At 36.6% G+C, this 15,712-nt stretch overlaps 1 protein-coding gene across 1 annotated transcript; it reads left to right on the forward strand.

Moving 5' to 3' along the window:
- The first annotated feature begins 1,578 nt into the window (after window positions 1–1,578).
- Window positions 1,579–14,196, forward strand: mmp25b (matrix metallopeptidase 25b). The gene is made up of 11 exons (XM_014974817.2): window positions 1,579–1,657; window positions 1,744–1,847; window positions 3,320–3,452; window positions 4,629–4,773; window positions 5,700–5,986; window positions 6,584–6,763; window positions 7,922–8,006; window positions 9,905–9,987; window positions 10,071–10,223; window positions 10,820–11,107; window positions 12,538–14,196. The coding sequence occupies exons 1-11, from the start codon at window positions 1,636–1,638 to the stop codon at window positions 12,792–12,794; spliced, it is 1,737 nt and encodes a 578-aa protein (XP_014830303.2). The 5' UTR covers window positions 1,579–1,635; the 3' UTR covers window positions 12,795–14,196.
- The last annotated feature ends 1,516 nt before the right edge of the window (window positions 14,197–15,712 follow it).

Below are 15,712 nucleotides of genomic sequence, written 5' to 3' on the forward strand. Positions count from 1 at the left end.
AATGTGACTGTATGATGTTTTTATGAACCTTGTTTCTGAAATGTGCTACACAAATAAACTTGATTGATTTAGCTTGATTGAATGATTTTAAAATATAATAATAGTACTTATAATATTAAAAAAACTCTAAATATTTACAAAAACACAATGGACACTTATTCTGGGAAAGGGGGCGGAGCTTAAAGTAATCAGAGATAATTATTGGCTCAGATGTATTTGCTGACAAACTGAAGCTCAAACACAAAGACAAAGTTTAATTCCTGGCGTCAGATGGTAACTATGGCAACACAGCAATCACACTATAATATCATACTTTTAGAAAGTAATCTTTATAATTACTTTAAATGTTAAACTCTTTTAATGTGTCATTGACAAAACTATTAAATCAAACTTAATATTCTTGTTCTTTCTAAGCAGTTTTCATCTGTGGTTTGTGTTTAAATACAAGCATTTATTGGCATCTTCAGTTGCGGCTCGGTTCTCTTATTCCCTGGGCCGGCTCAGGAATGGATGTAATTAAATGCATCTGGACTTTTTATGAATCCTCTGAAAGTAACTGAACTGGATTTTCTGGAGGGGTTATACGAATTAAATCTGAAGTATGTAACTATATATATATATATATATATATATATATATATATATATATATATATATATATATATATATATATATATATATATATATATATATATATATATATATATATAAATATATAAAATTACATGTTTCTTGGAGCTGTCACTATATTGTGAGACAGATAATCTGTGAAAAAAAAAATCAAGCTTCTCTGTTTTCTCCCAGTATTAATTAGAAACAGAGTCAGGAGGCGGGTCTTAGCGCTGTCAGTCACTCCTCCATGTGGCGCATGTGCTCTGTGCTACATTCCAGATAACACTGCCATGAATGCTAAGGCTAGTTAGCGTAGCCACTGATGACCGCAGATAAACATTTTTTTTTCTGTTACAATAAGTTGTTTCTCCACCATTAGGACATTTACATGAGATTTATTGACAGCGCTAAGACCCTCCTCCTGGTTCTGATTGGTTGTTTTTGGCCAGGATGACTTGGGAGCTTGGGAGCGTGCATTTCTTTAGCAGCAGCTGGAGGTTGAGGAGATCGACCTGTCCATACATTATCTGTCTAATAACATACTGTCAAGACATGATGACAGGACTAACAAATATGTAAAATATATATGTTTAAATAAATGTTACATATTTTACCTTTGCGGTGGCAGAGAGAGAAAAAAAGCAAGCCACACCTTTCAGATTTTAGTAGCCATAAGAAATTTTAATATGTATAATAATTACTTTTTACTTCACAATTTCGCGCTGCTTTGTGTTGGACTTCTACACGAAATAAATCCAAACAAAATACAAACAGTTTTATTTTTATAGATATTATATTATAACGTAACGTCAGCCTACAGATCCGTGTAGGCGACCTGGACTTTGAGTATTTTGTGGGCTGCAGGAATCTAAGTTTAGATGAGCCTTTTCACCTTAAAGGGAACTTATGAGCTCGACATCCGCTTGTGGGAAATAAAAAAACAGAACCATTTTACTCTGCAGCCACAAGGAGCGCAGACGGTTCGGAGCGTCGATCAGCCCAGCCTAGTCCCCAGAGACAGCGATGCTCCGGAGCAGACGCAGCGGTGAGCTGAGGCTCTTCTTCGCTTTCATACGGATAAATGTCGGACTTTCCAAAGTTTCAGTGAATGACGCCGCGCTTTGTTTGCAGGGATGGAGCTTCTGCTGTGGATGATGATGATGATGATGATGATGATGATACTGAACTTCACGGGACGCGCAGTGGGGCAGTCCAATCAATACAGCAGAGCGGTGGTGAGTGAGCCGCTTCTCCAGTGGTGCAAAAATGTTCTGATTTGACGCAGAGAACTGCGCTTGTACTGGATTTAATGTTTGCAGCACATGTGAGGTTTTTAGGGGGGGAAAATTGCATCTTATTTGTATGTGTCGTTATATTGCAAAACCTTTAATATTTTAGTAACATGAGGCTCCCAAAAAGCTGGAAACATGAGATGAAACGAAAGCCGAAGATATTTATTTATTCATCCATTTATTTCTTAAATTATAACCCCCTTTCTGTCGTATTTTATATATAAAACATGGATTGTATAATTTTAAATGTTACAAGGTCCCAGAATTTCATATGAGAATTATTAAACACATATAAGACCAAAAACTCATACTTTATGAAGGATTAACAAAAGATTTATTTTTTTTACAGTAAAGAGTTCAATTAATATTCTGTCAAGAGTTACATGTATTTAAAAAAACATCCAGATTTATTATTTACTTTTCTCCTTGAGAATAAATATTAAGAATGACACAATAATAACTGATAAGTGTTATCGTCCTGAAAACAAGAACTTCTCTAACATTTCCTGACATCTTACATCTCAGTAACTTATTCTTGCACAGCTTCATTTTTCTAAGGCAGTTATGAATCAAAACAGTTTTTTTCACTTCTGTCTTTGAAGGTAATATTTCTTTAGATTAAAAAGAAAAAAGAAACAATATAAAATGTGTGTCAAACTCAAGGCCCGGGGGCCAAATCTGGCCCACCATATGATTTACGTGGCCCTCAGGGACACAGTTGTGTTATGAAATATTATTTTCACAATCAAATCAAAGCAGTTTTTTCTGCATTGTGCCAAACATAAAGAAAGTGAAAATATGTTTAATATTAATTTTAAGAAGTAGTTATCAAATGCAGAGAAAGCTTTTTATTAAAGTTTTAAAAATACATTCAGCCACAATCGGCTCTTTGAGGACATCGCCCAGAATGACACACCTGGGATAAAACATCTTAAGTTTTGCAGTATAACAGAACAAAACGTTTCCTTTTAGTCAGGTATAAACCAAGGAAACCAGCAACCACCCAGAAAGAAAACCACAAAGAAACCGTTGCCAACAGCTTTTTCTCTCGGCTGCAACATCAAACGTTTCTGTCAGGGTGGAGTCTGACACGGTTTCAAAATCACATTTCTTAATTTCTGAAGACATTTCTGTCACATCTGGGCTTTTTAATGTAATTTTAAGTAGAACATTTGATCTGGTATCTATCCTGCATAATGAGGATGGAGGTGTTGCATCAGTAATGGCCGGCATGCTGCTGGTCCAGACATCATCAGTGTAGCAGCTGGTGTGATATCAAATGATTCAGATTTCTTTCCCTGTTTCATTGTTGCAACAGCCAGTAATTTACTATAAGCAATAAAAACAAGGTCAGTTCTTTTTCTTGTTCTTCTTCCAGCAAATTGGTCAATTTCCTTATTTCTCTTCCTGTTTAGGACTGGCTAAGCAGATATGGCTACCTTCCTCCTCCAGATCCACGCACCAGCAAACTGCAGACCAAAGAAGGGATTGAGCAAGCAATCCGTGTCATGCAGAGATTTGGAGGGATCCAGGAAACCGGATTAATTGGTAGAACACACACACATGCCAAAAACATAATTTGTGAATGATGTTTTTCATGTATTGCCTTGCAAAAGTGTTCATTTTTTACATTTTGACATATTACAGTCAAACCTCCAGGGCCGGTCCAAGCCTTTTTGGGGCCCCAAGCAGATTTTCATTTAAACCCCCCATCCCAACATGTCAACACCAAATGCTTTAACATTCCTAAACTACTTAATATGTGTAGCATAGCTGCTATCATTAGCATCATTCATAATCCGTTTATGTCATAGCAGTGCTACTGTGGCTGTAGATTTTAACTTTACAGGAGCAGCAAAGTAAAACGAGAATATTTGGATTTTGAAATGCAGAGTAGTATTTAAGTGTGCTGTGTTATTTTTAACTATTTGAACGTAACAACTGCTGAAAAACACTAAATTTACAATAAACAAGTTAACAAGTTTGATATCTGTCCCCAACAGGAAAATATTAACCTATTATTTCTGTAACAACTACAAAAAAATAATATAGAAATTGTTTTTCCACATGTAGTACAGTTTTGTTTATATTATTCAATGTTATTTTAAATATAAATATATATTTTATCACACTAACTTGGTGCTCTTGGGGGTCCCCTGCTGGTGTGGGGGGGCTGTAAGCAGCTGCTTGCTTATCTTGCACATGTCTTAAAAGGCTGTTTGAAAAGGCCAAGACTGAACCTTTTCAACTGCTGTTTTTACAAAAGGAAATAAAAAGCTAAAACTCCACATAATCCCGAATACATCATCGCTGCCTTGTAACACAGGAGTGGCTGCATTATGCTGTGGGAATGCTTTTGTTTCAGAAGGAACAAGGAAGATGGTCAGATTTGATGAGATGATGGATGGAGCTCAATACAGAGCAAATGAATGGCTAAAGTGTTAGAATGACCTAGTCAAAGCCCATACCTGAATATAATTGAAGATCTTTGACAAACTATGCTTTTGATAGAATTCGCCTGAACTGAAAAGATGAATTTATGTAATTTTCTGTGAGTGCAAGCTAAATTTTCCAGACTTTATTTTTAAAATAAACATTTTAAATTTAAATCCCATTAAACCTCACTGAGGTTTGCGGCTCTTACATCATATCGAGTGGGAAGCCCAACATTGTCCAAGTTCTCCTTTTGTCAGTTTTAACACATGATATTGAACTTTGCTCCAGACAGCGAAACGCTGAAGCTCATGTCCACGCCGCGATGCTCGCTCCCAGACATCGTTGGAGGCGAGGAGATGAGGAGGAGGAGGAGGAGGAGGAAGAGATACGCTCTGTCAGGCCTGAAGTGGCACAAGACTGACCTCACATGGAGGTGGGTTTCCTGTCATGCTGGTCTGTAGGCTTAACACGCAGCTGCATGAATCATGGTAAAACCGCAGAGTTTCACAGCTTATCATCAGTCATATTAATAGATCTTAATATCAGGTGAACCAAATATTTATTTTTAACTCTTTGATGTTTCATATCAAACTAATTTTAGTATTAAAAGTAAATACATTTGAAAACCCTAGTCTATCTGAAAGTGTTCTTGTTAAATTATAAAGTAGTTTTGATTAATCGCAAATATTTTCTAATCATGAAATAAATTTATCCATTTACGCTTATTACTGTCTAATTTATAGAATCAAGAAACAAGTTAAAACTGCAAAAACAGAAAATCTTACCAAGTATTTTAGTCTAGAATCTATTGTAAATATTTATGTTTCATACTTGAAATGAGACAAAACTAACTTACCAGTAGCTTTTCAGCAAAGTACACAAGAATGTGTTAAGTAAACAATATTGATGAAAATGAGTTGGTTCCATTAGCAGACTATTTCCTTATAAAAAACATCTTTCAAATATTATAAAAGCAAGAAGTAGGAGTTAGTTTTAAGTCAATAATCCCTTAATATTGATGAAAAAATAGTTGTACGTGAAATAATCTGACAGTGATTATGAATGCATGTTTCTCATATTGTAACTTCTAATATTATGGGAATCATTATAAGATATTATATTGGGAAAAATGTCTTGGTTCACTGGCAGATTACTTACAACTAGTACTTCTATCAATATTTATGAATTATTGCCCTAAAACAAGCTCCTATGTCTTACTGAAAAGTTACTTATAAAATTGTTTTGTCTTAATTCAAGTGTATCAAAATATTTGCACTACTGATTAGGTCAAAAATACTTCTTTCTGGTTGAAGTGTAGCTGTATATTTGTTTTAATAAACTTTTTTGTCTTATTTGCAGCGTCCACAGTTTCCCGTCAAGATCCTCCTTTAGGCCTGAAGAGGTGAAAATTCTCCTGGCTCTCGCCTTGAAGGCCTGGAGCGACGCCGCTCCGCTGAACTTCAGAGAGCTGCCGGGCGACGGCGAGGCCGGAGGGGACATCAGAGTTTCTTTTGCCTCCCTGCTCCATAACGACGGGTATCCGTTCGACGGGCAGGGCGGCACTCTGGCCCACGCCTTCTTTCCTGGCATGGACGAAGTATGCGGTGACACACACTTTGATGACCATGAGACCTGGAGCTACAGAGGTACAAATTTACAATAACAGCGACATAAATATGAAACAGCACTGTAAAAACACAAAATCTTACCAAGTATTTTTGGTCTAGTTTCTACTGCAAATATGTTAGTGCACTTAAAAAAATCACAAAACTAACTCACAAGTGACTTTTCAGCAAGAGATAGGAGCTTGTTTTAAGTAAATAATTCCTTAGTATTGATGGAAAAAGTTCTAGTTCCACTGGCGCCGTCACCTAGCAACCCCAGCCAAGGTCAGTCCGTCACCTAGCAACCCCAGCCAAGGCCAGCCGTTACCTAGCAACCCAGTTCTAGTTCCACTGGCAGATTATTTCACTTACAGTTTAATATGGGGAAAATCTCTTATTATAAATGAAATAGTCTGCCACTTATAAAATTCATGAAACTAGTATTTGTTTTAATCAATATTAAGGGATTATTTACTTGAAACATGCTCTTATATCTGACTAAAAAGTTATTTGTAAGTTAGTTTTGTCTTATATCAACTGTACTGAGACAGTTGCAGTGGAAACTAGACCAAATCCTTGGTAAGATTTTGTGTTTTTGCAGTGCACAGCAGGTTTTTGCTGATGTTCTCACTTCCACAGAGGGTGGCAGCACCACAGACCTGTTCACCGTGGCGGTGCACGAGTTCGGCCACGCTCTCGGCCTCTCTCATTCCTCCTCGGATCCGTCTATCATGAGGCCGTATTACCAGGGTCCGGTGGGAGACGCCTCCCAGTACAAGCTGGATCTGGACGACAGGCTGGCCATCCAGCAGCTGTACGGTCAGTGGCTCTCACAGTCTCTGCTCTGTAAACTACAACGTTGCATTTAACTGAAAAATATCAGCGAATATAACTCGACTCTGGTCAAAGTTTATAACCCTCAATTAAAGACCAGTGAATTTTTGGGTGAAAAGTGAATTACAATGTTGACATTAGTGAAATAAATTAAGTGGATTTATTTCTCTTTTTTTAATGTAATTATAATAAGCACTTGATTTAAATAACTTTAGGGCCTTTTCTGGTAAAAACATTTTAAAATTGAACTAAAACACAAAATCTTCCCAAGTATTTTTGCCTTGCTTCTAGTGTAAATATCTTATTACACTTGAAATAAGACAAAACTAGCTAATACGTAACTTTTCAGCAAGATATAGGAGCTTGTTTTAAGGAAATAATTCATAAATATTGATGAAAATGTACCAGAACTGGCAGATAATTTCACCTATAATATGAGAAAAATCTTTAGCAAAACATAATGTTTTGTTCTTTTAATGTTTTTCCTGTGATGTCCTGTAAATTACTATGTTTCTTGTTGTGTTTGTATGTTGATATCTGAAAATCAACTGCCTGCTTTGCCTCTGAAAAAGCTGCAGTTAATATTTAGTTTGACCCACAAAGCAGCTCAGACTATTTACTCAGTTTAAACTTAAGTGCTTAAAAACACTTCAGTTCAAATGTTGCTGTTAACTTAAAGTGAAACATTAATTTGCAAATGTTTTAGAAGATCTTTAAGGGGTTAAATCATGTTACATTCTCAGGTAAAGCTGTATTTTTTTTAGATCAGTTGTAAAAATCTGGGGAAAATCTTCATCTTCAGCCACTTTCACTAAATAATAAAGTTTTGTTAAAGTTAAAATGTTTTACTGATTATCATAAAATAAAAATAAAAAAGTTCAGCTTGCTGTTTTTGGAAATGATGTTTGTGTTTGATTATAACTTTATTTTCTCTTAAAACAAGCGTTTTAAAATTTGTTATTGTTAGTTTTAATCTTTATCTTGAGATCTCAAGGACTCAGTGTTTGATTCCTTAATGCCTGTTTAGCTGCAAGCGGTTTGACAGAAACCCACGCTTCCAGAGAATAACGTCGGTTCCTCCACCACGTTTCTCATGCTGTCATCAGCTTTCAGTTCCTGTTTAAAGTCATGATTCTGTTTCAGGAGCGAGAGACGACACACAACCAGGTGGTGTTAATCCTGACCCACCGCTCTTTCCGACTCCTCTTCCCCCGAGACCAACAAGGCTGTGAGTTCACAGCCTCTACCACAACTTATAATTCTCTTCTGCTTAAATACAGCCATCGCAGACGTTTCAAATGCATGACTTCATGATTCATTGGAACTGTTCTATTTCAGTGAAAATACAGACTCAGTGACAGAAACTTTCTGAGGAACCACATGTTTTTGGAAACAACCAACAACATTATTCTGTTCAGATATTTGGCCACTTTTCTCTAAGAATTGGTAGAGCTGATTTAAACTGGTTGGTTTCCTGGTTCAGGACCAGTGAAGGGTATTAACTAGTGATGTGCGATGCATCAGCCTGTATTAGTCCGTTTATAACATATCCGATATTAATTGAAAAAAACCCTGATATTTATTTTCGTCTTTTTGCAATTTGTTTCTGAAGGCAGAATGTGATGCAGTGCAGGACGGTGGGGAATTCAACTGAAGCAGAAAAGCTTTTCTTCAATATGTCAAAAGATAGTGAAATTTATGTAATATGTATAATATCAAAAAGTGTTGAAAGATGGTAAAATATACAGCTCTGGAAAAAGTAAGAGCCCACTGAAAACCTCATGGTTATTCCACCAAATAGTTAAAACATTAGTGTTGTTTCTAAATGAACATGAACTTGTTTTCTTTGCATCATTTCAAGTCTGAAAGTTCTGCATCTTTTTTATTATTTTGACCATTTCTCATTTTCTGCTAATACTGTAAATAATACATTTTTGCTTTGAATTTCGGAGACATGTTGTCAGTAGAATAAAAGAACAATGTTCATTTTGCTCAAACATAAACCTATGAAGAGTAAAATCTGAGAAACTGACCATTTTGCAGTGGTCTCTTAATTTTTTCCAGAGCTGTATATATCTGTAAATATCGTTTATCAGCAAAATGGCAAAAATAATATTATTGTTATCGACCCAGATTTTCATATCGATGCATCCCTAACAGTCTGATTGCTTTTCTCAAGTACAGTAAAGGATTACAGTTTGTCTTGTCATTGTGGCCAAACTTTGTCTTCTCTGACCTTGAACTCTCCTTCAGAAGACATGAAGTTTGTAAATTTGGGTAGATGTTGGAGGAGGATTTTATTTTTTATTTGCTAGTTAATCCAGTCTGACTGTCAGGAATCAAAAGGATGAACATTAAAAATAATCCAAACTGGTTTTGGAATACAGAAAGCATCCTAGCATTGGCCTCCTTCACCTTGTCTCTATTAAAAATGCACAGACTGTTCTTAATCTGCAAAGTGTCAATGTTAGGAAGATTGAAAATTTAAAAAGAGCAACCAAGACAGAAATCAGAAGTCAGAGAGTCTCTGAGTGTTTTACTTGTCAACAAGGCAAAGTACATCAAATATGCAAAATCTGAATGTCAGGTTTCTTCTAATAATAATTCAAAGCATAATTTTTATATTCATGTCTGAATCTGTGGCCATCTAGCTGCAAGTAGAAAGGAAATGAACTCATCCTGTTAGCGCTCAAGGTGTTACAATGAGCAAAGGCAACTTTCCACGCAATATGGAAAGTTGTTATCGACCCAGATTAATCACATGTACATGTGATTAAATTTAAATTCTTTCTTTTTTCCTTTTGTTTTTGTTTTTGGTAAAGCTCCTCAAGATGATATTTGTTGTGTATTGACTCTATATAAGTACATGGAACTGAATTGAAATGAATGAGAATTAATAATAGGCCTCTACTTGTTCAGATACACACACACACACACACACACACACACACACACACACACACACACACACACACACACACACACACACACACACACACAATTTATTAACATATTTAATCAAACTTTAGTGTGTGTATATTTGTAAGCCTCGCTGTGGTCACATTTAGTCTTGTTCCGCCCTCTAGTGGTATTCTCCTGTAACTGCATTTAAAATCTCCTGTTTAGTCCTGAGCCTTCATCCGATGAGCGATGCCAGGGAAGCTTTGATGCAGTAGCAAACATCAGAGGGGAGGTTTTCTTTTTTAGAGGTAGGAAGAAACACATGAGTAAAAGTTTAACAATTAAAAATAAATATAGTTGTCATGTTTTAACCCTGTTCTTTGTTTAATAGGTGCACATTTCTGGAGAACTAAGCGAGACGGCTCTTTGGTATCCTTAAGGCCTGCTGTGATCACCAACTTTTGGATTGGCCTTCCGACAGGAACAAACAAAGTCGACGCCGTTTATGAGAGAAAGAGCGACAGCAAAATCATCTTCTTCATCGGTAATAAAGCTACAGATTAATCCGTAGTTCTGTTTAACAGTAGAAAGTTTGATCCTGGCTAATTCATCTCACATGTTTGCTCCTTTCTAAAACAGCATGCAGCAGTTTGCTCAAACTTTTATTAAGGAAGCAAAGAGAAACCAAACCAACACCGCAAAAACACAAAAACTAACCAAGTATTTTTGTCTAGTTTCACACAATTTCCCTTGAATATTAATAAAATATTCTTCACTGAAAGAAAACTAAATCTTATCCAGTATTTTGGTCTACTTTCCATTGCAAATGTCTTAGTATATTTAAAATAAGACAAAACTTCCGCACAAGAGCTTGTTTTAAGTAAATGAAAAGAAACTTAAGGTATTTTTCTTATATTGTAAGTGAAATAATCTGCCAGTTGAAGTAATATTTTTTGTCAATATTAGGACTTTTTTTTAAAACTTAAAACAAGCTCTTATGGCCCATTAAAAAGCATTAAAGTTTGAGATTATGTTAGAGAATATGTAAAAAATCAAGGAACATGAATATTGTTTGCGAGGCAGATGTCCGTATCAAAGCAGATATCCACCAAATGTTTTTAACCACTTTGATGTGTTCAGGCTCGCAGTACTGGGTCTTCAGCGACACAAAGGTGATGAGCGGTTACCCTCGGCCCCTGTCGGACTGGAGAATGACGATGCCGAGCGGCGCCGCGGTGGACCGGGTGGACGCCGCCTTCGTCTGGGCCCACAACGGGAAGACGTACCTGTTCAGCGGGGGGCAGTTTTGGAGGTTTGATGAAAGCCAAAGAACAGGCAATCAGGAGCCAGACCCCGGCTACCCACGGAGCAACGACGTCTGGACGGGAATGCCAACCCACATGGATGATGTCATCACCTGGGGTGAAGGTAACAACGATCCCAGTCGTTGGATGAGTAACAGAAGCTATAGGTAGACAAACCAAACTATGTGTTTTCATATGTAGGATGTAGTCAACACTGCACAGCAGACAGCTCTAGTTCTTTATAAAAAATAAACAATTAACAAAAAACATTCAAAAATGATTTAAGATATTTACAAGCTATGGGGGGAATCACAGTTTAAAATATGAAAATGCAGAACTACTGTAAAAAAACTTTAGTAACACTTTATTTGAAGGGGTGTGAGTAAGACTGACACGACTCTGTCATAAACATGAATCATGTTTATGACATGATAAACATGTCATAAACATGTTGTCATGAAGTGTCATTCTGTAAATAATCACATTTTTAATGCAAGTTGACACTTAATGGATATTTAATGCAACTTTTAATAGAACTTTGCATTAAAAGTGTCATTACTGTCCAAATGACAAGTCATGACCACACTTGTAAACATTCATGAAGACTCCTTCATGTTCATAACAGGTGTTTTATGTTTATGACGGCGTCATATCAGCCTTATGCACAGCCCTTCAAATAAAATGTTACCAATACTTTTGGTAAGGTAATTTTATCTTCATAGCACATTTTCAGCAACAAAGCAAATCAAAGTGCTTTACATGAATTAGAGGAAATACAAACAAAATAACAAAAGAAAGCAACATGTATAAACTAACAGGAGTTTCCCTGGATGAACTAATAGAAATCAGACTAACTAAATCAAACTACAGAACCATTCGACTTACACAATGTCCAAACATAAAACTGTTCAAATCACCATATAAACATGAGATTATTATATAGTATTATTAACCAATTAGTGTTGGTGTTTTTGTTATTGTTAGTTTTTTTTGTGTATTTAATAAAAACAATTATTCATCCTTTCAGTTAAAATTACATCTTTGTGGAAATTCAAGCAAAATCAACAAATCCTCACACTTTTCTGTGCTAATGCATAATTGTGAGTTTATTGTAGATTTTTTGACAAAAGTGGTGAAAAACATCAGGTTTAAATGATGCTGACTTTCTTACTGTCCAGTTATAGTCCATGACGGTGAGTAGTAAAACGTTGCATTTACTGTTATACATATGTGCAATTATTGCAAATGCTTCTAAATTAGTTCCATAAATGTTTGATTTTTATTGCAAATAGTCACAAACAGCATGCAGCAGGGTCTTATTGATGTATAAAAAAACAAATGTAATTTTAAGAATTTATTAATGTTTTAAAAGTTTGTTCCCAGGTTTTATCATTATATTCTGCCACAACCGGCCCTTTAAGAGCCTTCGTGGTCTTGATTTGGCCTAAAAATGACAATGAGTTTGATGCTCCTGGTGCAGAGAATCATCACAGCTGCAGAGAAAACAGAACTGTGGAGATGAAATGCAGCTGTTCTCTGGTTGTCGTTCTTCAGGAGACGCCTACTTCTTTAAGGGCGACTTCTACTGGGTGATGAAGGACGGAGGAATAAACCAGGAGTATGTCTCTCCCAAGGCCACCGGGATGGACTGGCTGCGGTGTCCGAGTCCTCCTCCGACGGCTGCGCCGCAGGATCCTGGGAAGCCAAAGGAATGCATCTGTGCCTTCAACAGATCATCTCTGAGGAACGACTGTCTGCTGCTGGTTGCCGTTATGCTGATAATTAACGGGTTGATTTCTGTAAATAATTAACTAATGTGGGCTGTTTTCTCTACACTGGAGCATAAACAGGACTCCTTTCTACCATCATACAGTTTTATTTCTTGAATTAAAGGTTTTACTTGCAGGATTTGGCACCCTAAGACAGTAGCACTCTCCCATCCCGGTTGTGTTTCACATATTTGTGTTTGTAGGATAAAAATGGACAAAAATGCTTAAATATCAGCCCCTTTGGTAGAGATTGGCATTTAACACCATTAGTCAGCAAATGGAGCTTTTCTTTCACATTATGACATCTGATCCAGACAAACGAATTTAGAAGATTAAAACTGAGGTGCCGTCTTCTGATTTCCAAATCTAGTTCTTCCAATATATTGTAGATATTTTAAAATGTATTCAACCAATTATGCATTAGTTTATTCTGTTTTTAAATTATTGCAATTTGAAATATGGTAGTTAGATTTTGTACATCTTGCACAACTTCTGGTTATATTTTCTTATCTTTGTTTCTTTACTAAGGTTCGCTGCTTTATAATCGTCTGAATTTACTAGTTTTTGTGTTAAAATTTGGATAAAGGGCTGTTATGAATGAAATCCTCAGAGATTCACACAGAAGAACTTGAAATGTTTGTTTTAATGGAGTGTAAAATGAACAATCAGACATATAATTGCAAATATTTAAAAATGTCATCAGAACCTCTCACTATCTGTCTGATTTTTTAGGTTTTTTAGGTACAATAAGAGCAGACAATGAATGTTGTGTGTATTGTTTTTGTCGGGTCTAAAGGTGGTTTGACTGGGTCACTGTGAACTCTTTCCCCAGGAAATTAATTTCCCAGAAGCTTTTATATTGCTTTGGCATTATGAGGGCTGCTGCCGTGTTGCTGCTTTGGAAACTTGGCAATTACAGGAACCTCTGAGACGCCGGATGGCCACCGGCAACGCTGGACACTTTTTTACTTCCACAGAGTCTAAATAAAATAAACAGTGAAAGCATAAAACCGTTACATTTTTAAAGAGCAGTTATGGTTTAAGATTTAAGTAAAGTAGGAAACAGGGATATTAAATTGCACCAATTGTAACTTCCTGTTGGGGTGAAATGAGAGTAAACAGGGTTTCTGTCACAGTGATTCTGACACTTGTATGCATGGAGAAAACCTGTAAGTTTCCTAAAGAGGAAGGCAAGCTTATCTAGCAACATGAATTGGATCAATTATCACAGCAATAAAAAAATCTGTGTATGTTTATAGCAACATGCAGTGTTTGTGAACACACACATTCTAACAGGTGGCATCAAAATTCACAGGTATTTTGGATTAATGAACTCGTGCAAAAGATTTTTTCAGATTTTTTTTTTTGTCAACGTTAAAGTTTGTATTTTCCTTTTATTGTTTTTTATTTTTTCTGTCTGAAATGAAGCAGATCTAAAGTGCTACACTGCATTCCAGTGTGTTTCCTTCCTGTACTCTAGCTAAGAGCCGGTGCTGGGTCTGTGCTCAGTGCAGCGTTTGAATGTTGTATTTGCAAACAATAAGACAAATCACCTCTGTGTTTAACTTTAAATAACTGCTGTGGAAAAGTTGAAAGTGGTTCCCTGTCAGGGTCTATTTATGTGGTAAATTTCCATCCATTCAACCAACCTCTGCTTGCAGAGGTGGGTTACACCCTGGAGAGGTTAACAAACAATACACACACACACACACACACACACACACACACACACACACACACACACACACACACACACACACACACACTCTCTCTTAAAGCGTGTGAAGACAGTGCTGACACCTGCCCCACCGCCACAGTAAATTTCCAGCCTGTTAGTTCGATTTTTGCCCCGTGGTTCTGTTGATTGAAAGAGAACTTCCCCGAATCATGGAAAAGGTCCCTGCTTTGAAAAATCACACAGTCAACGTACTACTGCAAGTTTATCTTTCACAAACGCACAGACTTTGGTTCAAAATCTAAAACTTGCTAAATTTATTTGACTTAAAGAGTAGAAGACAGTAGACACAACTAAATGCGGCTCAAATGTTTTACAGTGTAACTCAGGTTATTAAATACAGTAAGATAAATTTCCTTATTTAAGCAGATGATGTACAGTTATGCATTACAATGTCACTATGTGACTATGAACCAATCAAAATATTGAACAGATGGTCAGAACAAATCGATGCATGGATGCAGAATCAATTTAACCAAAGGAGGAGCGAAAACACGAGTCTGTAGAGCTTCAGGTATGACAGCTACAAACCACTGACTGGCCCTTAAACCTGACGAACTCAGACCTGAACCTTCAGAGACACATAAAGACGGTTAGGAAAGTCAGTCTTTTATCGCCTGAAGAACATTTCCAGGATTAAAGGACTAATATCTCAGCAAGATCTTTAGAAATTCAAACATTATCTTTATTCACATTGATTACTGCAACACACAGGTCTAACTAACGAATCCTCCAGCTGCAGCTGATCCACTGCGCTGCTGCTGGCGTTCTGACTAAACCCAGGAAGTTAAAGAACATCACACCAGCTTAGTGTCGTTACACCGGCTCCCCGTAGCTCAGAGAAAAGACTTTAAAATACTTTTGTTAGTTTATAAATCACTGAATGTTTTACCACCAAAATACATTAAAATCACTGAATCAATCTTCCAGACTCCTCAGGTCTTCTCGCTCTAGTCTCTGCAACCCCAGAACCAGAACCAAACATGGACAAGCAGCAAAACACCTAAAACACTGATTGTCTGTTTAGATTTGCCTTTGATTGTTGCTGAAAAGTGCTTTTCAAATAAACTTGCCTTGCCTAACAGAGGAATCTAAATGAGAAACGAGACGCTGTGAAAAAGTTCGAAAGCATTTGCTGATGAACAAGAGCTGCAACTTTCTTTCATCTGTTGAATAAACACAGATACAGGTGGAATGCACCTCAATTACCCGAACTACACTTTAC

This window comes from Poecilia mexicana, unplaced genomic scaffold, assembly GCF_051168715.1.
Source record: "Poecilia mexicana isolate PSO_F unplaced genomic scaffold, ASM5116871v1 scaffold_19, whole genome shotgun sequence".
Lineage (NCBI taxonomy): Eukaryota > Metazoa > Chordata > Actinopteri > Cyprinodontiformes > Poeciliidae > Poecilia > Poecilia mexicana.